General features: G+C 35.5%; 1 protein-coding gene across 1 annotated transcript; it reads left to right on the forward strand.

Moving 5' to 3' along the window:
* Nucleotides 1–1552: 1552 nt before the first annotated feature.
* LOC308420892 (dual specificity protein kinase TTK-like) lies at nucleotides 1553–6141 on the forward strand (the record flags this gene model as incomplete). Its single annotated transcript, XM_080917154.1, is given in 4 exon segments — nucleotides 1553–1571; nucleotides 3686–5184; nucleotides 5186–5417; nucleotides 5420–6141. Coding segments are annotated over 4 exon segments (2472 nt in total).
* Between the last annotated feature and the right edge of the window lie 20562 nt (nucleotides 6142–26703).

Below are 26703 nucleotides of genomic sequence, written 5' to 3' on the forward strand. Positions count from 1 at the left end.
ATATGTCAGAGCCTCACCTGCGGAGGAGGGACTTTGGGGTGTGACTTATACCAATGTACAGTGGGGTTGTGGTGTGGGCTGCGTGAAGGGGCCTGGTTTCTCAGGGAACTAGGAAGCTCCTGCCTTTCCACCCTAAGTTCCCGGGGCTTCTCTTATTTCGACCGAGAACCAGGGTATCCTTCACTGCCTGCTAATTGCCCTACACTTGTGGAGTGGTGAGCTGGCTTCCCAGAAAAAAAAAAAAAAAAAAAAAAAACAGAAAAGAGGAAGCCCTGGTGGTAAAATGAATCCGTGATTTTTTTTATGAGCTCAAAGGAGTTATCCAATCATTGTAGACTTTTACCTTTAAATAGCAGGGTTTTGCCACAAGACCACTAATAAAGTGTCTCTTTACCTATTGAAAACTAACAATTGTAAGAACAATGCCCTCAGTTTCCCAATAAAATCATATAGCCTAAAAGACTGGATATATGGACAGGCTTGAGAATATTCCTGCATACAAGAAATGAAACTTGGTAACAAAGAGAGACACTACCTCAGAGTAAGAGGCTGTAAATTATTTTTCCTAAGCAAATTGTCCCAAGAAACATGCTGGAGTACACATTCTAATATTGAATAAAATCAGCTTTCAACCAAAAGTTCTTTCAAAAAAGATAAGGAAGGATACTTGATACCCATCAAAGAAAAAAATCTACCAAGATGAACTCTCAATTCTGAACATCCATGTCCCAAACACAAGCTCACCCTTATCTGTAAAAGAAATGTTACTAAAGATCAAAATACACATTGAATTTCACACAATAGGGGGAGACTTCAACACCACAATCTCACCACTTGACAGATCATGGAAATAGAAACTAACAGACACAAACGCAGTGAAACTAACAGAAGTTATGATCCAAATGGATTTAACAGATATCTACAAAACATTTCACTCTAAAACAAAAGAAAATACATTCTTCTCAGCACAGCATGGTACATTCTCCAAAACTGAACATAAAATCTGTCACAAAACCAGCCTCAACAGATACAAGATGATTGAAATAATCCCATGTATTCTAGCAGACCCACAGATAAAGACTAGTCGTCGATAACAACAAAAACAACAGAATGCCCACATATTCATGGAAACAGAAAAAAAAAAATCACTCTACTTAATTATAACATAGTCAGGGAAGCAATAAAGAAAGAAATTAAAGCCTTTCTAGAATTTTATGAAAATGCAAGCAAAGTGTGTGCAAATTAATGGGATACAAGAAAAGCAGTGCTAAAGGAAAATCCAGAGCTATGAGCAACTTCATAAAGAAATGGGAGGGATCATACACTAGCAAGTACCAGCACACATGAAATTTCTAGAATAAAAAGAAGCACAACCCAATAAGACCAATAATACCAACAACCAGAGCTCCCAAAGATTAAACCACTATCCAAAGAGTACACTTGGATGGACCCAGGGCTCCAGCTGCACATGTAGTGGTGGACAGCACTGTTTGTCATCAATTGGAAGAGAAGCCTTTGGTCCTGCCAAGGTTTGATGCCCCAGTGTAGCAGAATGCCGGGTCGAGGAAGTGGTAGGTGGTTGGAGAAATACCCTCATAGAAGCAGATGGAGGAAGGACAGGATAGGGAATATGAATGTGAAACTGGGAAAGGGAATTACATTTGAAATGTAAATAAAATGCATCCAATAAAATTTGTTAAAAAAAAAAAAAAACAGAAGAAGAAGAAAGAAAGAAATATGGCACAAGGGGTGGAAAGACATATCAGTGGTTAAGACTACTGACTGCTCTTCCTAGAGGTCCTAAATCAAATTCCCAGCAACCACATGATGGCTCACAACCATATGTAAAGGAGATTTGATGCCCTCTTCTGGTTGTTTGAGAACAGCAACATTGTACTTTCTCACATACATAATATAAATACTAAAAAAATATGGCATAAAAATTGTTTATTCAAACAAAACACTTTCTGTTACACAAAGAATAAATGGGCTGAGAAAGAAATTAAGGAGAGAACACCCTTAAAAATAGTCGCAGGTAATATACACTATATTGGTATAACTCTAACCAAGTAAGTGAAAGATCTGTATGACAAGAACATCAAGTCTCTGAAGAAAGGAATCAAAAAAGATCTCAGAAAATAGAAAGAATTTTCATGCTCATCTCTTGGTAAAATAGTAAAAATGGTCATCTTACCAAAAGAAATCAACAGATTTAATGCAATCCCCATAAAAATTCCTGCTAAATTCCGAACATACCTAGATAAGCAATTCTCAACTGCATATGGAATAACAAAAACCAAGAATAGACTAAAAAATTCTGAACATTAAAAGAACTTCAAGGAAATCATTATTACTGACCTCCAGCTGTAATATAGATTGATATTGTTAAAATTGCATGATATTGGTAAAGAGACAGATGTGTCATTAAATAAATTAGAATTCCAGAACTAAAAATAATGCCACCCACCCATGATCACTTGATCTTTGAAAAAAAAAGCCAAAATCATTGAGTAGAAAAAGTAAGGCATCTTCAACAAATTGTACTGGTCTAACTATTATTCTGTATATAAAAGGATGTAAATTGATCCCTTTTTCTCTTTGTACAGTGTTCAAGTCCAAGTGGATCAAGGGCCTCCACATAAAACCAGATGCACTGAATGTAGTAGAAGAGAATATGGGAAATAGCTTTGAACACAGCATCATGGGGAAATTTATCCTGAACTTAATACCAATGGGTCAGGCTTTTAAGATAAACAATTATCAAATAGGACCTCATTAAACTGAAAATCTATAAGGCAAAGAATGCTGTTAATAGTACAAAATGGTAAACTACAGATTAGAAAAAGATCTCTATCAACCCTATATCTGATGATACAGGGCTAATATCCAAAATATACAAAGAATTCAAGAAGTCAGACTGCAGAAAACCAAATAACCCAATTAAAAATTGTGGAATATCAAATGGCCAAAAATCACCTAAAAATGATTAACATCTTTGTCATCAGAGAATCACAGATCAAATAAAAATCTTGAGATTCCACATTATACCAATCAGAATGCAGGCAATTATGTGGAGAAAGAGGAACAATATATATATATATATATATATTTGCTGCTGGGATTGCAAACTGGTAAAAACTACTCTGGAAATTAATTAATCTGGCTATCACAAGGATACATGTTCTACTATGTTAATAGAAGCCCTATTTATAATACCCAGAAGCTGTAAACCACTCATCTGTCCCTCAACTGAAGAATGGATACAGACGATGTGGTACTTTTATGCATTTGAATCCTATTCAGATATTTAAAAAGAGGATTTCATGAATTTTGCTGGACAATCGATAGAACTATAAAATATCATCCTCAGTAAGGTAACCTAAACCCAAACCTACATTCATGGTATATACTCACTGATAAGTGGATATTAACCCAAAAGCTCAGACCTTTACAAGATACAAGAAGGATGCCCAATGTGTGGATGCTTCAATATCTTAGAAGGGAAAACAAAATAGTGACAGGAATCAGAGGGAGTTAGTTACCTGGGAGGGAGAGGAGAGTCGGGGGGGGGGGTGGCAGGGTCAGTTCTGTGAGGAGAAAGAAGAGAAGTCTAGAGGGCCAGGCAAATGAGTAGAAATATGTAGCTGAGGGGATTTGGTACAGGGTAATCACTAGAAAGTCCCAGATGGCAGGGATGAAACTGTTAACCAAATTATGATGGTTGAGAACACCCCAGAGAACTGGTTGAATTTCTTGCTGAAACTAGAGAAAAATAGCCTGCCTCTAAATGATGCTGCTTTAAATAAGCTGATTGGTCGCTATAGCCAAGCAATCGAAGCACTTCCTCCAGATAAATATGGCCAGAATGAGAGCTTTGCTCGCATCCAAGTGAGACTCGCTGAACTGAAAGCGATTCAGGAGCCTGACAATACTCATGACTACTTTCACATGGCCCGGGAGAACTGCAAGAAGTTTGCTTTCGTGCATGTATCTTTTGCACAGTTTGAGCTGTCTCAAGGCAATGTTAAAAAAAAAAAAAGTGAACAGCTTCTTCATAAAGCTGTAGAGAGTGGGGCAGTGCCACTGCAGATGCTGGAGATTGCCATCCATAACTTACACCTCCAGAAAAAGCAGCTGCTTTCAGAAGAGGACAAAAAGAGCTTATCAGTGTCTTCAGTACTAACTGCCCAAGAACCATTCTCCAGTTCACTTGGGAATATACAGAACAGGAACATGAGCTGTGATTCCAGAGCACAGGCTGCTGCAGCCAGGGTTTTATATGGAGAGAACATGCCTCCGCAAGATGCAGAAGTAAGTCATCGAAATTTCTTAAAGCAAACTCATAAAACCAAACGGTCATGCCTCTTTGGAAGAGTCCCAGTTAAACTTCTAAATAGCCCAGATTACTATGTGAAGACAGATGGTTCAGCTGTGCCTCAGTTTACAAAAAGAAAGGTGTCTGGATCAGAATACCGAGAATCGATTATGCCTGCATTCAAATCAAGTGGAAATGATTCCTACGAATTGAGAGGTTTAAAGCCCATTCAAGATAGCCATTTGAAAGACTCTCTGGTGTCTAGTGAAAAGAGCTCTGAACTTATGTCTGATTTAGTAACCTTGAAGAACAAAACAGATTCAAGTCTAACAAAATTAGAAGAAACTAAAGTGCGTCAAGAACCAGAGATTCCAGAAAGAAGGCACAAGCAGTGGCAGTCAGCCAGAAAGCCAGAGTGTGTGGTCCAGAACTATGCTGCCTTTGGACACCAGTGGCACGTTCCAGATGTAACCCCAAAGGCTGATAAAGAGAAATCTACCACTGTTGAGCAACTTGCCTTTTCTGTTTCCAAGCAGTCACCACCCATATCAGTTCCTAAATGGATTGATCCAAAGTCTGTTTGTGAGACACCTAGGAGCAGTTCCTTGGATGATTACATGAAATGTTTTAAGACTCCAGTTATAAAGAATGATTTTCCACCTACCTGCCCATCCTCGACACCTTTCAGCCAGCTTGCCCGCCTCCAGCCACAGCTGCAGCAGCAGCAGCAGCAGCAGAAGCAAGGGCTCAGCACTCCTCTTCAAAACTTACAGATTTCAGGATCCTCACCAATGAATGAATGCATTTCAGTTAACGGAAGAATCTATTCCATATTAAAACAGATAGGCAGTGGAGGTTCAAGTAAGGTGTTTTCAGGTGTTGAATGTGAAGAAACAGATAAACGCGATCAAATACGTGAACGTAGAAGACGCAGATAGCCAAACGATTGAGAGCTACCGCAATGAGATGGCTTATTTGAACAAACTACAGCAACACAGTGATAATATCATCCGCCTCTATGATTACAAAATCACAGAGCGGTATATCTACATGGTAATGGAATGTGGGAACATTGACCTGAATAGTTGGCTTAAAAAGAAAAATCCATCAATCTATGGGAACGCAAGAGCTGCTGGAAAAACATGTTGGAGGGAGTACACACAATCCATCAACATGGCATTGTTCATAGTGATCTGAAGCCTGCTAACTTTCTAATAGTTGATGGAATGCTAAAGCTAATTGATTTTGGGATTGCAAACCAGATGCAGCCAGATACAACAAGCATTGTTAAAGATTCTCAGGTTGGCACTGTTAACGACATGGCCCCAGAAACAATCAGAGACATGTCTTCTTCAAGAGAAAATGGGAAAATCAAGACCAAGATAAGTCCCAGAAGTGATGTTTGGTCCTTGGGGTGCATTTTATACTATATGACATACGGGAAAACACCATTTCAGCATATCATTAATCAGGTCTCTAAACTACACGCCATAATTGACCCTAGTTATGAAACTGAATTTCCTGACATTTCAGAAAAAGATCTTCGAGATGTGCTAAAGTGCTGTTTAGTAAGGAACCCTAAAGAGAGGATATCTATCCCTGAGCTCCTCACACATCCATATGTTCAAATTCAGCCCCACCCAGGCAGCCAAATGGTTAGGGAAGCCACTGATGCGATGAAACATGTGTTGGGTGAACTTGTTGGTCTGAATTCTCCAAACTCCATCTTGAAAGCTGCAAAAACTTTGTATGAGCGTTATAATTTTGGTGAAAGTCAAGATTCTTCATCATCCAAGACTTTTGACAAAAAGAGAGAAAGAAAGTGACAGACAGCTGCGCACAAACCAGAAACACTAAATTGATTTCTTTGCTATACTCTTGACCCTCCGCGAACCAAGTGGAAACAACCTCACCTGAATTTTATCAGTTTAAAAAAAAAAAAACTTCAGTAGATTATCCTTCAAAGAAAGCTGTAAAGTAAACCACTCATGGCAATGTATATATTAAATTATAGAGTTGTACTTTTGTTTTATGCTTTTCTGTAAATGTAATCTGTCTGGTAACATTTCACATTTGGGTGATAGCTGGCATGTTGAAGATCTCTGTGAATAAAGTTTTACCACAGTTCCAGAAAAAAAACAAAAAAAAAAAAAAAAAAGAAAGAAAGAGGCTCCCAAGGCCCAGTGGGTATGGAATTAGCTGAAATGCCCAACAGCAGGGATATAGGACCTAAAGAGACCACCTCTAGTAGATAGTGATGAACCCAGTTGAGGAATGGAACCACCTACCCATTTCAACATTTTAATCTAAGAATTGTTACTCTCTAAAGAAATGCAGAGACAAAGAACTAAACTAAACTAAAATGAAATAAAGCAGAGACTAAATGAAAGACCAGCCAGAGACTTGCCCACCTTGGTATCTAATCCATCAGTAGACACCCAACTTCTACACTCTTGTTGACTCAAGATGTGTTTGTAGATTGGATCTTGGTATGGGTGTTCCCTGAGTGGCTCTGCCAGAACCTGACTAAGACAGATATAGAAATTCAGAGCTCACCATAGGACTGAATCTAGGTCCTCCAATGGAAGAGTTGGGGGAAGGACTGAAGAAGCTGAAGGGGATTGCAACCCCATAGGAAGAACAACACTATCAATTAACCCAGTTCTTCAGAACTCTCAGGGACTAAACCACTGAACCAGCAACCAAAGAGTATACATGGGCCGGTCTGTCTCTCCAGTGGACTGCCTTACCCGGCATCAGTGGGAAAAGAGGTGCATGGTCATGTAGAGGCATGATGACCCACAGAAGACAGATACTAGAGGTATAAAGAGGGTGTAGGCAGAGGTGTGTGAGTGTGTGTGTGTGTGTGTGTGTGTGTGTGTGTGTGTGTGTGTGTGTGTGTGTGAGAGTGTGTATTTAATCTGAGTCTTCACGACTTTTATTATACATATATATGAATATATATATATATAGTTAAATAATGGTAAGAAGAGGAATCAATTTTAAAGCCATTTTCTTAATACAATATGACCTAATAAGATATGAAATCAAAAATAGTATTGATGTACAGTGTAAGGAAATAAATATACCTATAAAATACAAGTAAATATAGATAAAATAAAAATATAGATGCAAAAAATCAAAAAAAAATGCAAAATAATGTCATTAAACTGTGATAAAAATTTGTAAACAAATTAGATGAATTTAAGAAGGATGATAAAAATAAGTTTAAAATTATTTGATACCATAAAAATGGTAGGAAAACAATTATATGGGAAGAAACATGAAATGCTGGAGCAGTTTCATTTTAATTGAGACTGCTCAGTATATATAAAAAGGCCAATGTTGAATTATAGACACTGATTTCTTTATATTTATGCAGATATATTTTCATGCTGAAAAAGGGTTAGGTGTATATCAGGACTGTCATCATGAATAGGCACCCTGAATTGCCTACCACAGACTTTCACTGGCTACAATGAGTTTTGTGATAGGATTATGGACTAAGTAGTTTTTCCACCTATTTTATCCCCTCTGAAGAATCCTGAGACAGTATCTCATGGTCTACATAACAGGGGTTCAGCAAGTGCATTGGAGTTGGAGAAAATGTCACAAAGTTGAGTTCATTATAATTGGATGACCTATTCTTGCTCTTTCTGAACCCAGTAAATATAGGTCATCTTGCAGAATTGATACCCTTCAGGCTTCAAAATTTTCAGACAATATCAATAAACAGTAGGCATATGTTTCCAGAGGTTGATCCACCCTCTGTCTTCAGGATTTTTAGTTGATTAGGTCTCCATTACATCTTAACAGGAAGACTGGGACTCATTTATGACTTGGGCTGTCTAAAGTATCTTCCTTTGCAAGTGCTTCCTAGGGCTTTCACTCACCAAGTATTCCAGCTGGAAAAATTTAAGCTCCCAGACTTCCCACTGCTTCTTATTTTTAATACCTTCAGTGTAATTCAGTTAAAATAAATAAATTAAATGAAAGAATGAATGAATAAATTCTTACCCCTGATGGTATTGTCCACTGAGCTCTTGACACACATCAAGGGAATAACTTCTTATTAAACCTTATTCTAGATTTAAATGTGTAAAGGGTTTGCCATGAGGATAGTGCTGTGAGGGTCTTTACATCAAGGCCAACTGGCTTATCTTTGGGAAATCTCTGAATCCACTCACCCAGCTGGAGAACAGACCTTGTTAGCTTGACTCAGGTGCTTTGTTGGTAGATCACTTGGATCTTACCCTACACTTTGAACTTTTCTGTCTCTGTGTTTACAATTTTCAGATGTTCTTCCTCTTTATCTCCTTCATGTGCATTTTATTTTCTTCTTCTGACATTTTTCCATCAAAATGACACAGAAGGATCCTCTCATGTGTAACGCTAGTTCTTACCTGGAAGGCCATTGATTTTGGTTGTGTAGCCAGGAGGCAGTGTTGAAAAGTGAATGTGTTCTACAAAAGTTTTCACATGTATGACAAAAAGTAATTTAAAAACAAATTTACTAAAATTATATGACAACTACAAGAAAAAACACTCACTTTCTTCATTTTTAATTTTTTATAGATTGTGTTTTATTTGCCTTAATAAACAGATGCTAGAAAATTCAAGATAAATATTAGTGTGTGTGTGTGTGTGTGTGTGTGTGTGTGTGTGTGTGTGTACTTGCCTCTTTGTGAAGAACAATATTTGTTACCTAAAGCAGATTTAAAAACATGGGCAGAATCCATTATATATCATTATACTTAATAGATTCAATTATAAATGTGTGTACATATCTGTGCTTGTGTATCTGAATAACATTGCCATTGAATTAATACACCACACACACACACACACACACACACACACACACACACACACACACACACACATCATGGTTAAAATGAAATCTAATTTTTTCTAGTCTTCAAGCAACTTGTTTATACTAACACAAAAGTCCAGCATCTTATAAAACTCTTGCTTCTCCTAAATGAAAACTGAAAATAATTGCGTTATTTTATCACTAATAGTTTTCTATCCTTTGAAGAACCCAATGAAAATTTCATGCAAACAATAGAACGTGTTTCTAGATTCCCCATTCAGAAATATATTATTCAAAATAGTAAGTTTCAAAATATATTTTTTATTTGAAAATGTCAAACCAAGGCAAATTGTAAGGTAGGAAATTAGTTCTAACTTTTCTCCTTGAATAAATAAAAGACTGATAAATTTGCAGTTGTTGAGTTCAAGAGTAAGATAAAACTAAACTTTAGAGTACTTATTTTTCCATTGAAAACAATCAAATTAATATTGATAACATACTGTAAAATAGTTTTATCTTAAAATTGTCTGTGAAAAATTATGCTAAACTGTCTCATAAACAATGCAATAACAACCTGTGCAGAAATGTGAAAATGGCATTAAACAACACACAGTTTTGCTAAATATGAGAACACTATACTCATTACTTCAATCTATACTCTCATTTAAGTATCTACATGAGTATTCATAAGTTTATGTGAATGATGCACTATGTGCCTGGCTCATTCTGAAAAAATAAATAAATTTATTTGACAATTCTTATTACTCAACATGAGGCTCAGGAAATTAAATATACAGAGAAAACGTTTTACAAAGAGTTAAAAGAGAAAGTCTACTTAGAGTAGGATTGTAAGTTTCTGCACTTCTCTAATTTAAGGATCTTGTTCACAGAGTTAATGAAAACCACTAAAGGGTCAGTTTGCCTCTGTAGCCTCACAACAAACAAAAGGTCATCCCATAATGTTCAACATCATGTATAATAGCTAATGTTTAATTTGGTAAGAGAAAGATTTTCATGTGCATGCTTGTAGTTTTATGTCTCATATAGAAATCACTTTTATGGAGAGCAATGAGGGTGGAAGGGAATCTATTACATGAAAGGATAAAGTTCCTGCAGTAGAAAAAAAACTTGTCCCCAAATAGTGTGGATTCTATATCTTAGAAGAAAACATTTTATTTTTAAAATTGGAGCAGACAAATATCATACATATTTGAGTAGAAGAAATGCATTGCTAAGTGCTAGACAAATGATTATTGTTGGAAGTTGTAAAATAATTCAAAACCTAATACATACTTAATGATTAATGGTGTTCTTAGTAAACAGTATGAGGAAAAATTGATTCTATAGTCAAACTTTCTCATATTGGAAGCTGATTTTTCCAATAAAATGTTTCAAACGTCTTAAGCTTCAACTTGCTATTTGTAAAATCTTGACATTGGTAGTATTGCCATATTAATAAATTACCTTTCTCAAATACTGGCACATCTGCATTCACAATGTAGGAGTTGCTCTGCCATCTTTGTTTCTGTGGTTGCCTTTATTCTACAACCCAGAATCATAATATTTCTTATATTCATGTAGGAAATGGGATGCTTTGGACAGGAAAGACCTATGTTTACGACAGACATTAAAACAAGTTACACTGATATAGATTTGGAGACTGGCAAATGTATCACCCTGTAATCTTCTAATTTTTTAACATACATATACATCAATTTTATAATATCACAAGCACTTGACTATACCATCTCTAGGTGTATATATGTACATAAAATATACATATGATATACATCAGTTAGTGTCAATGATCTATTTGAATATACCTACATTTTCATTTTTCCTTTGAAAAACACATATTATCTTTTTTCCTCTCTCTTTCTAACTTAAACAACGCCACTTACTTCTTTTCTCCCTTTATCTAACTCTCTCACACACACACACCCTACACACACACTCATTCACACGCACACTCTCTCTCACACACACAAGCTCACACATACCACCCCTTTTTAAAATGTGCTTCAGGATTTGTCTCAGTAAGTGTTGGCAGAGGTTCTCAGAGAGTTTCCATTGCCAGACTCCTCTCTGCAAGGATATCTTGGCATCAGCAATTCGAATCTGTGCATGAGATAGATCCTAGGGGTGAGTGGTCTCTGGGTGGCCTTTGCCTCAGTCTCTGCTTGAGGTATTTTTCTACAGTTTCTTCAGAAAGAATGGACAATTTTGGGTTAAAATTTTTGAGATTGGTGGTGCTGGGATTCTGTAAACTCTACTCCACAGTTACCTGGCAACAGCCAGGTATACCCCACCCCACAGATACCTGGTAACAATGCCTGGCAACTATACTTGACACTGTAAATGGGGACTGCTTCCCCCTCCTCTCTCTTTCCATTTTGCTGCCTCCCCCATGCTCCTCCTCTCCCCATTCCCTTACCCCTTTCTTTCTCAGTGGTCATGGCTGGCTTCTGCTTCTCTACTCTTCTCTTCTCTCTTTCTGCTCTTAACTACCCTCCACATCCCATGAATAAACTATCCTTTACTACACCATCATGTGGCTGGTTCCTCCAGAAGAAGGGATTCCCAACATGGGTTCCCCAGAGGCACCCCTATTTCCCCCAAGCCTTGCCACAACTCCATGGATCATATTCCCTAACCCACACTCTCTTAATATTTTTCCTAATATTAGTACAAAGACCCAGGACATCAACTTTTTCCTAACATTCTATAAAAACATTGGTTCCCCCTGTGAGGAGATTAGATCTCCTCATGTCCAGATATCTGTTTTCTTTCAGGTGGTTGTATCTATTCCTCAACTGGAGGCCAGGTTATCTACTGGAGATGGTCTTTTCAAGTTCTAACTTCATGCTAGAGGGCATTTCATTTGTCATCCTCATTGAATGTTGGGAGCCTCCCACATCCCTGGTGTCTGACACTTTCTAGTGGTCCCTCCCCCATACTCCACCCCAAGCTGCTGCATATTTCTGGTCATTCTCCTGGCCCTCAGGGATCCTTTCCTGCCTCCCTCCATATCTAAACTTGCATCACCTTTTCTTCTCTCCCTCCCTCTTCTCCCACCCAGGTCTCCTGCTTCCTCTTCCTCCTGTGATTATAACATGACTGAAACATCCACACTTTGGCCTTCCTTCTTCTTAAGCTTCATGTAGTCTGTGAGTTATAGCATAGTTATTATGAACTTTTTGGTTTATATCAACATATCAGTGAGTAACTAACATGTATATCATTTTGGGTCTGGGTTACCTCACTCAGGATATTTTATATTTTTATTCATCTATACATTTTCCTTCAACGTTTATGAATTGAGCTTTGTGCAAGGAGAGAAATATGAATTAATTTCATTCTTTTAGATGCAGACCTCCAGTTAGACCGCCAACATTTGTTAAAGATGCTTTCCCTCGCTCCCACATATGGCTTCATTCTCAAAGATCAAGTATTCACAAATGGCTTTTTTTTTTTTTTTTTTGCTGTTGCTTTTGTTGCTGTTGTTGTTTTTGTTGCTGCTGTTGCTGATCTGAGTCTTCAATTCTATTCCATTGTTCAATCTGTCTCTGTACCAATACCATAAGTTTTTTTTTTTTTTGTTGTTGTTTTATCATTATTGTTCTGAAGTACAGCTTGAGGACAAGGATGGTATTTCCCCACATATGGTTTTGTTTGTTTGTTTATTGTTAAGAATTGTTTTCTATTATCTTGAGTTTTTTGTTATTCTATATGAAGTTGATAATTGCACTTTCTATCTCTGTGAAGAATCAAAAAGCGTCCTTGGTATATTTTTCTTCTTTCTTTGCTCTCATGTACTGACCCATATCCTACTTTCTAATTTACGGCTGTCTGCTATTACCTTATTCCTCTAATTTATATCTTCTGTAGCACAACTGTCAGTAATATTTGAAGTAAGTTAAGTGGACTTTTTATATTTTATCTGAAATGAAATATCATTTATGTCAAAATATATGCTAAGCCCTATAGGACTTGGTCCTAGAACTCTGGCTATGACCAAAGCAGAAATGAAAAAGAACACACACTTGTACACTCATTTGTGTACACACACTTGTATATACACACACATACACACACAAAAACACCCCACAGTTTTGGGAAGGGATCAGGTAGAGTTCTCTAAAGCTACAACTACAACCTTCTACCTCAGGGTTTTTATTTGGTACATAAGGGATGGGGTATTGTAGTCCAGGTAGAAGTTCTGTGTTGTTAAGAAGTCTCGGGATATAAAGATCCCATTGGAAGAAGTCACAGTTGATAATATTTCCACATTCATTAATTGTTTCTTCAGAACCCTGAGAAAATTGTGAGTATTTCTTCTTATTTTATGTTTCATTGCCATGGGTAAAATGTTTGTCAATTTCTCTTGAGCCAGTTGATCTTGTAGTTTTTGGGAAGCCATGTCGATTTCAGACTACACATCCTTTTAGGTCTTTGTTCATTCACTCAAGGCATCCTCTGCTCTCTCTAAAAGACATTTTTAAATTTTATTTTATTTATTTTTATTACTATATTTACAAAGAAAATTATTTTTATATTTGTGTAAATATTCTAGGTTAAAATAACACTGGTCCAAACAAAAGCTTAGACAAGTAAAATATTTTCTTTTCTTTTATAACACACTGACATCTAAACCCTGAGCTTTCCTAAATTTTCTTAGTGGAGTCTACAAAGAATTTCATTTCACCTGTACATTTCTTAAACTGCTGTAGCCGAACAATTTAAATATAATGATAATCTTGTTAATTTTAGGTGGAGTGTTTTGTTATTTGCGATATTTTCATAATAAGGATTCAAAGGTAAAATTATAGTTAGAAATTTTATATATTTTATCAATCAATATTCAAGGTGAATAATATTTCCTTAAAACTATTTTGATATAACTCAAGCTAGGAACATAGTTTCAAGAAGTTCAGGCAGTAAATTCAGTGTGATCACTCATTATAAGTGAAGAATCAGAAAGGAACAATAAGGGAAAACACACAAAAAATGAATTCTGACCTTAAAAGTAGTAAGAGCTCCTGTTTGCACATTCACACAGTAAAGTGCAACTTACTTCAAAATGGATGCCACTCCATCTCCTTGGAAAACAACTTAATTTGCTCCACTTAGCTATCTTCTGGAGTGAAATGCTTGCTGCTCTCACCTTTTCTCTATCCAGCAAAACAAAACTGTAAAAACACAACAAAAATGTAGTTTCCTTGCATAGTAATAGGTGCAGATAATGAAAAAGAGCAGGATCAGAAAATACTGCCTGTAAATCCTTATGGAATACACGGTGTTTTACATGTTTCCAATGGACTTCTGATTTTGGTCCATAATATCATTTTGCTAAAAGACAAAAGATTTTACTTAACAAGCAGAAGAGAACGTTAACTTGATAATGGAAATGAGTTCTGAAAATATTCATTTTATCAAGAATCTACACAATATAGATAACTAGTTATCTTGAATCATTAACATTTTTTTATTTAGTAATATATTTGTAGATCCAGATACATCTCAGGATGGAAGATGAATTGGCTTGACATAATTCTTTGCACCCAAACATGATCTTTTTTTTTTTTTTTTTTTTTTTTTTTTTTTAAGTAACAAACTTCTAGTTAGGGGCTGGAGAATTGGCTTAGTGGTTAAGAGCACCGACTGCTCTTCCAGAGTCCTGAGTACAATTCCGAGCAACAACCTTCTGTAATGGGATCTGATGCCCTCTTCTGGTATGTCTGAGGAGAGCAACGGTGTACTTATATAGATAAAATAAATAAATAAATCTAAAAATAAAAATAAAATAGACACTTCTAGTTAGCCTTTCTGTTGCTATGATAAAAGAAATTGGAAAAGGCGATGGTTATTTAGTTGACACTTCTTATTTTTTCTGTAATTGTATAAAGTTAATATTGTAAAATGTAAATGTAAAATTTGGTTTAATATTTGATTTCCAGATATGCAAATAAAAAAAGTTTTAGCTTCTAATTTGAGGAAGCTTAGGAGTTTCAGCTTACTTTAAAACATTTAGAACATCTACAAGCAGGCTCATTAATGCAAATGTCTTTTTATCTTCTACATGACCTTGATATAACCAGGTTGATTTCTACTTTCACATTTTTGAAGAAAATCCAACACTTCCATAAATCTAGATTATTCAAAGATCAAGGATAATCAGAATATCTTAAGTTTTGAGCCATTATTTTTCCTGGAAAAATAATTCCCTAAATTCTTCTGGTAAGATTACAATTATCAATAAACACACAGGTTCTAGCATGTCCTCAAAATAAAGAGTCTACAGAAGGGTTTAATAGTGATTCTTTTGCTTATCATACTTCTACTGCTGCCCAAAATGATTTGAATAGATTGGTGATTTACCACATATTAATAGGAAAATCAGAAATCTTTCTGAATAAGAGTAAAAGAGACCAAGAAATGAATATAAAGCCAAGAATGAAGTACATTCAATGCCTGTTATATAACTGAACACATCATTTATATATATATATATATATATATATATATACACACACACACACACACACACACACACACACACACACACACACACTATTTAGTTGTTTGCAAGAGAGATTTGTGCAGAGGAATCTTAACTCAGTATCATGGCTGCTCTAACAGTGGATCATATCCAAAGACCTTCTAGGTCTATATGATCTTGCTGGAATGCAGACATACCTTGGATTACAGAGTTATCTAGATATATTATAGACATACCTTTTCACATGCCCTTAATATCAAATAATGAAACTATGGTTAGTTTAAAAAAAGGAATCAGCCATATTTGAAAGTGAGTTTAAATTCATACACATATTTGACAGAAAGACTAAGACATAAGACAGGGCCACCTTTCACAAGAGCAGACAGAAAATAGAAGTGACTTAAGAGAGCAGTGCAGAGCGAGAGGAGAGAGAAAAAATAGGGGGTGGGAGATGGAAAGGAAGTTTTATTTTACTCAGTATATGGAGAGAAAAGTCATATGTAAAGACAGAAAGAATCAGAGAATGAGAAGCAGAAAGAAGACTAGAACATATTAAGAGTTAGTTTGAGGCTAAGTGACACAATTCATTCAGAAGCCAAGAAACATCAGTTTCAATAACTGAGTTTCAAGAGGAGTTTGAGGCACAATACCTAAGTTGAATCAGCCAGCAAGTGTTGAGAAAGAGCTAGAAGGTGTAAATTGCTTTCAATAGTAAGCCCCTATTCTATGAAACAGTTCCATTTGGACAGTAATTGTTACAATTATAGCATTGTATATCCCATAGTTTGCAAGCAAAGTAAAACAGAAGAAATGGGTGCATGGTGGTTCATTGGCTAAAGAACCTTTGATATTTGTTGTTGAACGGAGTTTTAAACCTGACACCCTGGAGACTAGCATCCTGAGAGTTGTTGTTTTATTTTCTCTACATATGGTCAATCTCCTAAGTCAACCTTTGCAAAAGGTAAAAATGGCTCATGCACTGATTTTATAGAAGACTGTCCTCTTTTAAATTTCTAGTGATACTTTTTTCTGCTTCCTTTTGTTCATCTTTTGTCTGAGTTCTATAGAGAGTTACAATTGACCCAGTGCATTGCAGCTTCTTCCCCACCCTTAGGCAAAATCTTATCCCATGTGTATATTTGGGGAGAGCATTCACATGGCCAGCAGCCTCTGGTTTTTCAAGCTGAGGAGTACCTGAACATGGCAGGAGAGGAATGCATAGGTCAGGAAAGATATGGACATAAAGCCTCCTGCTTACCTGTCATTCTGGTTAGCTCAATATACTTATACCTAATAATGCTTCATGGTTATTTATTACTTTCACACCTACAGGTGCACATGCACTCAAGACATGTATGCGCAGACACATTCACAAATGCACATGAATGCACAGGCATGCATGCCTACATAACTCTAGGAGAGATAGAGGAACATTCATATAACCTTCCAAAAAGTAAATACTGCAGAAAGCATGATATCCTGGAAATTGCTATTATATGTATAGAGATAGGAATGCCATAACATGTATAGTATGTACAGGATGAATATACTAGAAATCATTTGAACAATATATCAGTATTTATAAAGCTATAGTCTCTGTTTTCATATGTCATCAGTACCTAAAAGCTGCTTTTGTTTGTTAAATTAAAGTCACTTAGTAGAAATGAGTTTGAATTCACATATAGACATCCCTAAAGTTCTACTGTCATAAGAATTATATGGAGGGGAAACTGGGAGAGGAGATAACATTTGAATTGTAAATAAAAAAATATTCAATAAAAAATAAAAAATTACAGACAAACAAACTAAAAAGGATTGCACTTCTATTTTAACACTACATGTAGGCGCCAAGAAGATCGAGGTCAGGACAGATAACATTCTGTAGGATGCTCCAATTCTCACATTGGTTGGACAATGTTTGAATCCTAACTACAGCACATGTTGAATGTGGGATAAACAAGTCACATAACAGTTGCCAAACTTACTTTCTCTTTTGTAAAGATAAAAACAAAAGAAAGAAAATGAAACAGTTAGCCATAATAAAATATTTGAGGACTTAAGCCTGTGTGTGCTATATTTTTCCCCAGGAACATCATTTTTGCTTTCTAACTCAGTGACTTCTTAGACCATAAATAGCAAGAATCTATAGTAAATTCTTTTTTTAAGCACTCAGTTCATTACTGTCACTTTATTTTCAAGGTATAGATTTTTTCTAATTGTGTACTAACATATGCTCAAAATACTTTCTCTTTAGATTCTACGTTTTTTAAAAAAAATCTCCACTTTATTTTTCAAAGTTGTTTTTGCATTTAACCATGTGACACAAATGGATATTATATTGAGGAAATGTACTGTTTAGGATGTTACAAATGTAAAGAAAGCTGAGGATTACCAGGGAAGCACTAAAAGAAGTAAAAATATAACCCTATGAGAAAAAGAGAATTCACTAGGGGAGGTAAATCTGGCGTATTAATGGCCTTCAAATGTTTAGGTAACTGTTCTCAACTACTGAGTGAGTGTGCACTTTTCCTCTTCCCTCTAAGATACAGTTATTTTCAGCTAAAAGACTTATGTCTATAATCTTACCCCACAAAATAAAATCACTCATTCTGTTTATCTCTCCCCAGGGGACTTTTAATATTGCTTTTACAGGTAGCAGTGTTCCTTCTCCATCAAAATACAGACAGCCATATTTATTTCAACCATCATCATAAAAAAGGTTTCCATGGATACAGAAAGGTATTTTCTGGATTTTTCTTTTCAGACATCCATTACCAGTAGAGAACTAGAAGATTGGAGTCAGTCAGAGATTTTGAACGCCTTTCCATATCACAGTGGTATTTCCTACCTTTCCTGTCTGCTCCAGACTGAAATGATAAAGGCTGATGTTTGCTCCCTCTTGCAGCTGAGTGTTGGATTTGGAACTTGGACTTGGAACTTTCTTTGAATACAGCCATCTGTTCAGTTATAGCTTTATTTTAGGATATTTACAGCTCTCAATTGCCTCGCTGAGAAAGTCTTTGAGAATATGATAAACTCAGAATGCTATTCTTCAGTGATTCTAAAGTGGTAATGTTTCACTCTAAAATTCATAATAACATTAAATCATAAACTAATGTTCTCGTTCATATCCCTAATTCATCAATGCATGTAACTGCCATCATTCTCAACCAATTATCCATCTGCTTAAACCCATTCAGCTCCTCTCCTGCTAGAGTTTGTATTCATCAATTAATTGACCCACATCTTATTTTACTAAGATATTTGAAAATCCTTGTAGATGTTTCTGTACTAACATGGGTTAGGAGCTTTAAGAAATGCAAGCCATTGCCCAAATATCAAGTGATGTGCTTGCTTTAATTTAAATGACGATGTGATAGTGATTGCAGTTTCATGTGAAAGGTTTTAGCTGCTAAATCCTTTCAGATTATCATTTTATAAGAGGATAAAAGAAAATGAGCAGTTTCCCAGTTTGTGAACAGCTAAAAGAAAAATTTCCATTATCAAGGAATTACATCAATGAATTCTGTGAAAACACTGAGAATCCAGCAAGAAGGGAAGTTGAAGTTATTCTCTTAAAGAAGAGACTGGTGTATGAGCTGAGAAAAGAGGGTAAGACTTTTAACTCCGTGAGAAGGGATTAAGGAACATTTTTCCATGGGAAGAGCATCATGTCCGAAAGCCATAGGTTGAAAGAGGGGCTTTTTGTTGTTTGTTTTATTTTGTTTTGTCTTGTTTTGTGTTCTTTTTAGTGGTGGATTGATTGATTGAATGATTGATTGATTGAATGTTAATTCTGGCTGGAGAATGACAGATAAATCATATTGTTCAGAAGCCACATTAAACATTTGCCGTGATTCATCTAGGTGAAATAGGATGTTAAAAAAGAACTGGTAAGATCTTCAAAACATTATGAACTCCCAAGATTATCATTTCAAACAACAAAATCCCTTAATAAAATATACACAGTTACAGTTAAGCATAGGTGCCTAAAGTAGAAAGTTTGAAGAGCCATGACAAGAAGTCACTCCCTCCATTAGCCACCATAATCAAAACAAAGGATGTTTTCCTTTAAAAACTTGCTTTCCTGTGGTGAACACCCCTGTCACATCAAATCCAGGCAGTTTCTCATCTGCTTCCTCTCTGCAATACCCTAACTTCATATTTTAAAGTTTTTATCTAAATTGGACATATAGTGCCTTTTCAAACCTGACTTCTTTCATTTAGTGTACTTCTGAGATTCAGACTTTCATTATGAAATCAATAACCCATGCATTCTTTTATTGCTGAGTAGTATTTTATTGTATGAGTAAAATATAATTTGTATATCAATTTGCTTCCTCATAGTCATTCGGGTTGTTCCTGGTTCAAAGTGCTTGTGAATAAATATGCTATATATATTGGAGTTCAAATATATTTTAGGCATTCATTTTCATTTCTTGAAATCACATTCTACAGGTGGGTATAGAGGAATGGCTCTTATGCCATCTCCTTTTGTAAAACCTTGAGTTGAGTTATTTATTTAAAGTAAGGAGAGTTACATCATTCAAAATATGTTAATACATTAACAAAGTATAATATGATGTGTCGTTTTACTTGACATAAAACCTAACATGGTCCTTCAGTCATTTTCAGCAATTTTATTTGTGTCTGTGTTTGTGGGAGCAGGGGCAAGTCCTTTTATGCACCCCAGGTTGCACCTGAACTCACAATTCTTTTGTATCAGCTTTCCCTGGCTATAATTATGCCACTCCAGATTTCATTCACTCTTTAAGCCCTTGAGTGGTTTGTTGCCATCTACATGTAAAGTCTTTATTCCAGTATCTGAGAGACAGACAGGATTTAGAAATGAATAAACCTCATCCAGGAGTCCTCTGCCCTTCTATCACAACAATTTATTTATCAACTCTCCCCGAGTGCTTTCTCAAGATAACAATCTTGTTCTGTATAATGTCATGTGTCTTTCAACATATTTTCATCACAATGTACTTGATTGGTTTCAAATTTGGTTCATAATGTGCTTTCTACCTGAACTGAAGCTGCAGAATAGGACTGATGATATCATATTTACTGCTCTAGTTTGTTTGCAACATTCTCTTTTTTTATTGCTTATTTTGTTTATTTATATTTTAAATGTTATCCCCCTTCCCAGTTTCAACTCCAAGCCCCGCCCTTTCCACCCCCTTCCCTAGGACTCCATGAAGGTGCTCCCTCAACCACCACCCACTCTCCTGCCACTGCTCTGTCACTCCCCTATCCTGTCAATGAAGGGAACACATGTTGATTTGAAACAATTAGTAATTCCAGTGTTGAAAGGAATCATGGTACATCAGTGTATTGTTAATAATTACCTTCAGTTTTCTTTCATACCTTCAGATCCTCTCGGGATATGGAGCACTTTGTATAAAACCTTGTTGTCTTCCTTACACTATTTTCCTTGGTGTTCTGAGATACAGCTGCTTAGAAACAGGCTACATCTCCCTGGCACCTTTGCTGCTAGACATCGCTATGGTACTGCATTTTAGGTAGTAAAGTGCAAGCGTATTTCAAAACACATATTGCTTACAGAAGACTTTTTATTCTACACCCTCTAGATATATATTCACTTTATATGACTTTGAAATATTTCCCAAAGTTATCTGTGACATGTAGGAAACCTGAAGCTTTAGTCTGATATCCTGTAGGTATGCAAGAAAGAGAATCTTTTCACCTCCCCCACATTTTATACTAATGAATGATTAAACCAATTCTGCTTTGTGCAAGTTTCATTTTTCATTTTTTTTCTGGAAGGTTTGCTAATAGTTTAAATGACATATAAAAGGATTATTTAGTGCCTCTTCAAGATTGGCACTCTTCTTTCCCGATTTCTCTTCGAAAACGCTGAACTCATTCATGTAGGACAACTGAATTATTCTCATGAATTCCACTCTTCACACTTGTGGCAATTATAGACAGAGCGCCCGTTCTCATTGGAGGTTAAATCATTTTCAGTGCTCTAGGTTCTTCCTAAACCTGATGGACATCGTGTCTAAATCTGCTGTATCCATGGACTGCCAGACATTTTTTTTTTTTTTTGCTTAAGTATTATCAATGTATTTAAAACACATGTTTATATAATTTACATTTTTATTTGAACATCCACATATATTATAGCTCATGATTTTTCTCTTTACATCCAAAATATTCCACGATTGAGAAATTTTTGTTTAGCTCTGTACCCCATTTTTAATAGGGTTGTTTGATTCTCTGGTGTCTAGCTTTTTGAGTTCTTTGTATACCTTGGATATTAGGCCTTCATCTGATGTGGGGTTGGTAAAGATTTTTTCCACTCTGTTGGCTGCCATTTTGTTTCCTTGAAGGTGTCCTTAGCCTTACAGAAACTTTGCAATCTCAGTAAAGTGCATTGTTGAGACAGGAACAGAATGAGGAAGAAGTAGTAAACAGGGTAATGAAGCTTTAGAACTGAACTGTCACATTGTTTAGATTTCTGTGCAAAGGAATTTGTAAATAAAAGTGGGAAGGTTACAGAAAGTACCATGTGTACAGTTCACTGGTCCCAGAACACCATGAGCTAAAGGGAACATTTCTAGGAGAACATGGATGCAAACTTGAGAAGCTTGTCTAATTATTGAATAGTGAGAAAAGAATCCTAGCTGACATATCTGATGAATTTTTGTTTAGAGGAAAATAAGAGGACTAGCATAGGGAAGCACTTATTTATATGGGTAATGATAAGAAAAGTGTGCTTGTGAGTGTGTGTGTGTGTGTGTACATTAGAGGAATTAGGGTTTGAAATACAGTATTTGGCCAATGAAAATATGTGTGAGATCTATAAAAGGTTTTGTCTCAATTGCCTTTCCTGACTGTGGCTACTAAGTGCTGTGGTCTAAACATTTTTTGAGTTAGCTAGCCCATACATATCCTTAAACTACTCACTAAGTAAATTGGTAATGGGCCCAGAAATTGCAGATGCTGATGGTGCCTGGACTCAGTGATGGCTGGGAAACTTCTCACTTGTGGGATATATTTAAGTGCATGATGTATACTTGCTAACAGTGACTTTATATTTGAATATATAAATTATAAATTGGTCCATACCCTCTGTGGGTGATCTCATTTCGAGGATGTCTGTACATTATATTTGTGAATTTTCTGGAACAGCTAAGCTAATTACAGAAATGCCCTTAGAAGCCAAGTTTTCAGGTTCATTTCCTGTGGGAGTTTTTATATCTGCAGAGCCCACAACACATAATAAGGCACTAATAAATATAGGTTTATTAAATGAGTGTCTGAATAAGAAAAAATCCAGAGGGCAAAAAAAGGTTTTTCTTAAAAGTATCATCACTTTCTAGCTTTTTAAGAAGGTATTTTTGAAATGACCCTGCTTACTACATTTGGGAATTTATAGTTGAATTTATAAGTAGTTAGCCAAAAGACACATTCTTTTAAATAAATTTGGCCAATAATACAGAAGGGGCTGAAAATGGGGGAAAAAGTATGTGAGTGTGTGTGTGTGTGTGTGTGTGTGTGTGTGTGTGTGTGTGGGTGGGTGTATCTGTACTGTGTATTTGATATGTGTGAGTAGGAATGTGACAGTGGAAATCAGAAGACAACATCTAGTTTGGCACGCACCTTCTGCCTTTTGAGATAAACAATTTCCATTTTGTCCATTGGTTATTCCAGACAATCTGGTCTCTGGCTTCTGCAGATCCCTTGTTAAGTTTGCTGTCTAACTGCAGTTGTGCTTGGATTGAACAGCTTTTTAGTACATCCAGCTTTTCATAGGTTTCAGGAATCATAATCCTCATCCCTCTGCTGTTAGATTTTTTTAACAAAGATTTATTTATTTATTTTATTTATATGAGTCAGACACACCAGAAGAGGGCATTAGATCCCATTACAGATAGTTGTGAGCCACCATGTGGTTGCTGGGAATTGAACTCGGAATTCTGGAAAAGCAGTCAGTGCTCTTCACCACTGAGCCATCTCTCCAGCTGTGCTATAAGACTTAACACACTGAATTCTGAGCAATATTCTTAGATAACCTCTTTCTGTTAAATAATTGAAAACATAACAAGCTCCTCATTAAGAGAAAATAAAAATAACCAGAAGGTTTATTTTTAATATTTAATTAAGTAATGTGAATAAAAGTTTGGACAAATATATTAACTTATTATGATAATTGAGATAGATGATTGTTTATTATTATTTAGATTCCTTTAAAATTTTAGATGTGTGACCATATATAATGTTTCTATATATTTTAACGTCAAATGTATGCTTTATGAAGATGATAGTATAAAATCAAATTATCTTGTTTAAGAAAATATAAAATATTTAATATAAACTCTAAAATAGTTTCTCTCAGTGAGAATTAATACAGAGTATATATCCTCATATATTGGAAGACATATATATTATTTAATATAAATTTCACAGAAGTTTAGATATAATAATAATATGATGAGAAAATAACTATCCTTTATTTTCCGAAAATGGAAATAATTTTAACTTCAAGATATTTATCACTTATTAATTTTCTCTCTATATACCACTTTTAATAGGGATCATAATTCACATTCAGTTTTGTGCTCTACTTCTTTACATCAAGGTATAAGCAGTAAGAATTGTAGAAAGGGTTCCGGGTTAAATGTATCTACTTCTCTCAAAGAGTCTTGAGTTCAGCAATGAGCATTCATTTTGGGTTTTACAATTATCATACCTCCTGCTTCGGAACATATAACATTCTCTGCTAGCCTCTTCTAGGACACACACATATATAAATGCAGATACGTGCACACACACACACACACATGCACACACACACATATTTGGAAACTGTTTATAACAATATATAAAACAATTATCTTATGGTCACCACACTTATTTACATGCAAATACTAAACGAAAAATGTTTGATAGATTAAATGTTATATTTTATATGCAATTGAACATAAATATCAGATTACTCCAACCATTTTATTAGAAAAGCAAAATTTTACTTTCAAAGGCACCTTTGTTCTATCTAAAGTTAAACAAATGATCAAATGCAGGAAGCACAACCATATTAAAATAGACTGAGGCAGAAATGAAAAAGGCCAACAGTCCTTATACAATATTGAGATTCACACTCCCCAGATATAGACTTGCTGAGGATGTCTGAAAGAAGTACATACTTGTATTTTAAACAAGTAATTAATTTCACTCCAAATATTTTAGATGATTAACTCTATCCTATGGGCTTTTTACCACAATAAACGTAAAGAGAGGCAGATGTACAAACACAGAATTGATTCAGAAGAATCACAGAAATTAATTTTAGATTCCTTTCATCAATGGGATAGTTGAGGGACAATGTTCTTGCATGTGGTGCCCAGACTGTCATTGTCCTGCATCAGTTATGGTGTAGCAACACTGCTCATTATAATTCTGTGTTTGTTCTACCAAAAGGCTCTTTGGGTTCAGTTTTGCCCTGCATCTTGACAGATGAACTGCATTCTCTCTATGCAGAAGTTATTTTTATGCTTTACTTGTGAAACTTAACTGCTTACATGTGCAAAAGGAAACACACTGTTGCATTCTGTCTCCATGCCATTAGAAGAACTTTCACCATCTGCAGCTCATCACTTTCTTGGTCAATTATAGATGAACAAATTCCTAACACAGTGAATGAATAATCTATCAAATATGTCTAAAGACAGGGGACTTCCGCAAAACCATTTCCAAGTCAAGGTACTTGTGCTATTATTGGAACAGTTTTTATGTCTGGTTTTATACCCTTGAGCCTTAAACATTATATGTAAAATTCATTAGCCTCTTGAGGGCCTCAATGTGGTCATTTCAGTTTCTTAATTGGAAGGAGCTAAATTTTTTTTAATGTGTCACATTATACACACAGTAAAAAAAATCTGTTTTAGTGCTGTTTTTGAGGCAAAAATTCAAGTATTATATGCTGACCTTAAAGAGTCTGTGTGGATGAGAATGACCTACTTTTTAAAATCCCCTTTTCAGTCCACACATCATCAGTTGCTATAGCTACATTATGAATTACCTATCAACAACATGGTTTATCATTTATTTTAGCAAAGAACTCTAACAAGTTTGTTACATCTTCAGCACAAGATTTTTTTCCTTTCTTTCCTTCCTTTTCTCTTTCTCTTTTCTTCTCCCCTTTTTAAACACAGTAAACCCCTTTTTAATTTTGTTTTCTCATAAGGAAAGCACAGCATCACAACATTGGAAAATTAAAGTATTGTTTCTTATGAAAAACTGATTATGTGAAACTAATATATTACAGATTTATATGCTTTTGATTATTAACCAAATATGACTCCATTACAGTTTTCAGCTGTCTTTCAACATCTTAACATTTTTTAAAGTTCCATATCTTTTTAGAGAATTAAGGAAATTTCTTAACTGTGACATCTGTTAAATCCAAAGGCAAATTACTTAGTTTCAATATAAAATAATAAAATAATTTAAGTTGCAATTACAAAAGAGAGGAATGGGTGCATTGTAAGGGATTAACACATTAAAGCAAGACCAAAACGTAATGTGGCAAACTCCAGATCCTGTAGTACCATATTTGGCATTTCAGATTTCAGTTTAATAGGATTTAGGGAACACTGCTTCTCCAAGTTTGCTTTCTGAATCAAGAATCTCTCCTGGGTTTGTTATACTCTGTATGTAGCTATTTCTTGGCAGATGTTTCATGGTTCTGGCACATCCAAGATATTGGGGTGTTCCCATTTACTCTTGAAATTGTAGACCTGCAGGAGAACCATTAGTAACAATAACAATTATGAGATTACAAACATTACAATCCTCCAACAGCGAAATTCTACTGCTGTTCAATTTGGCCTCCTAGCAATACCTAGGACAGACACATAATCAGTCAAATTGTATTTGGTGTGTGTGTGTGTGTGTGTGTGTGTGTGTGTGTGTGTGTGTGTGTGTGTGTGTGTGTGCCTGCTTTGTTGTTGTTTTTTGTTTGTTTGCTTGCCTGTTTTTGTTTTGGGGGGTTGATTTTTTGTTTTAGTGTTTGTATTTTTTTGCCAGCATATCACAGGTTAATGA

Source organism: Micromys minutus (assembly GCF_963924665.1).
Source record: "Micromys minutus genome assembly, chromosome: 5".
Taxonomy (NCBI): domain Eukaryota; kingdom Metazoa; phylum Chordata; class Mammalia; order Rodentia; family Muridae; genus Micromys; species Micromys minutus.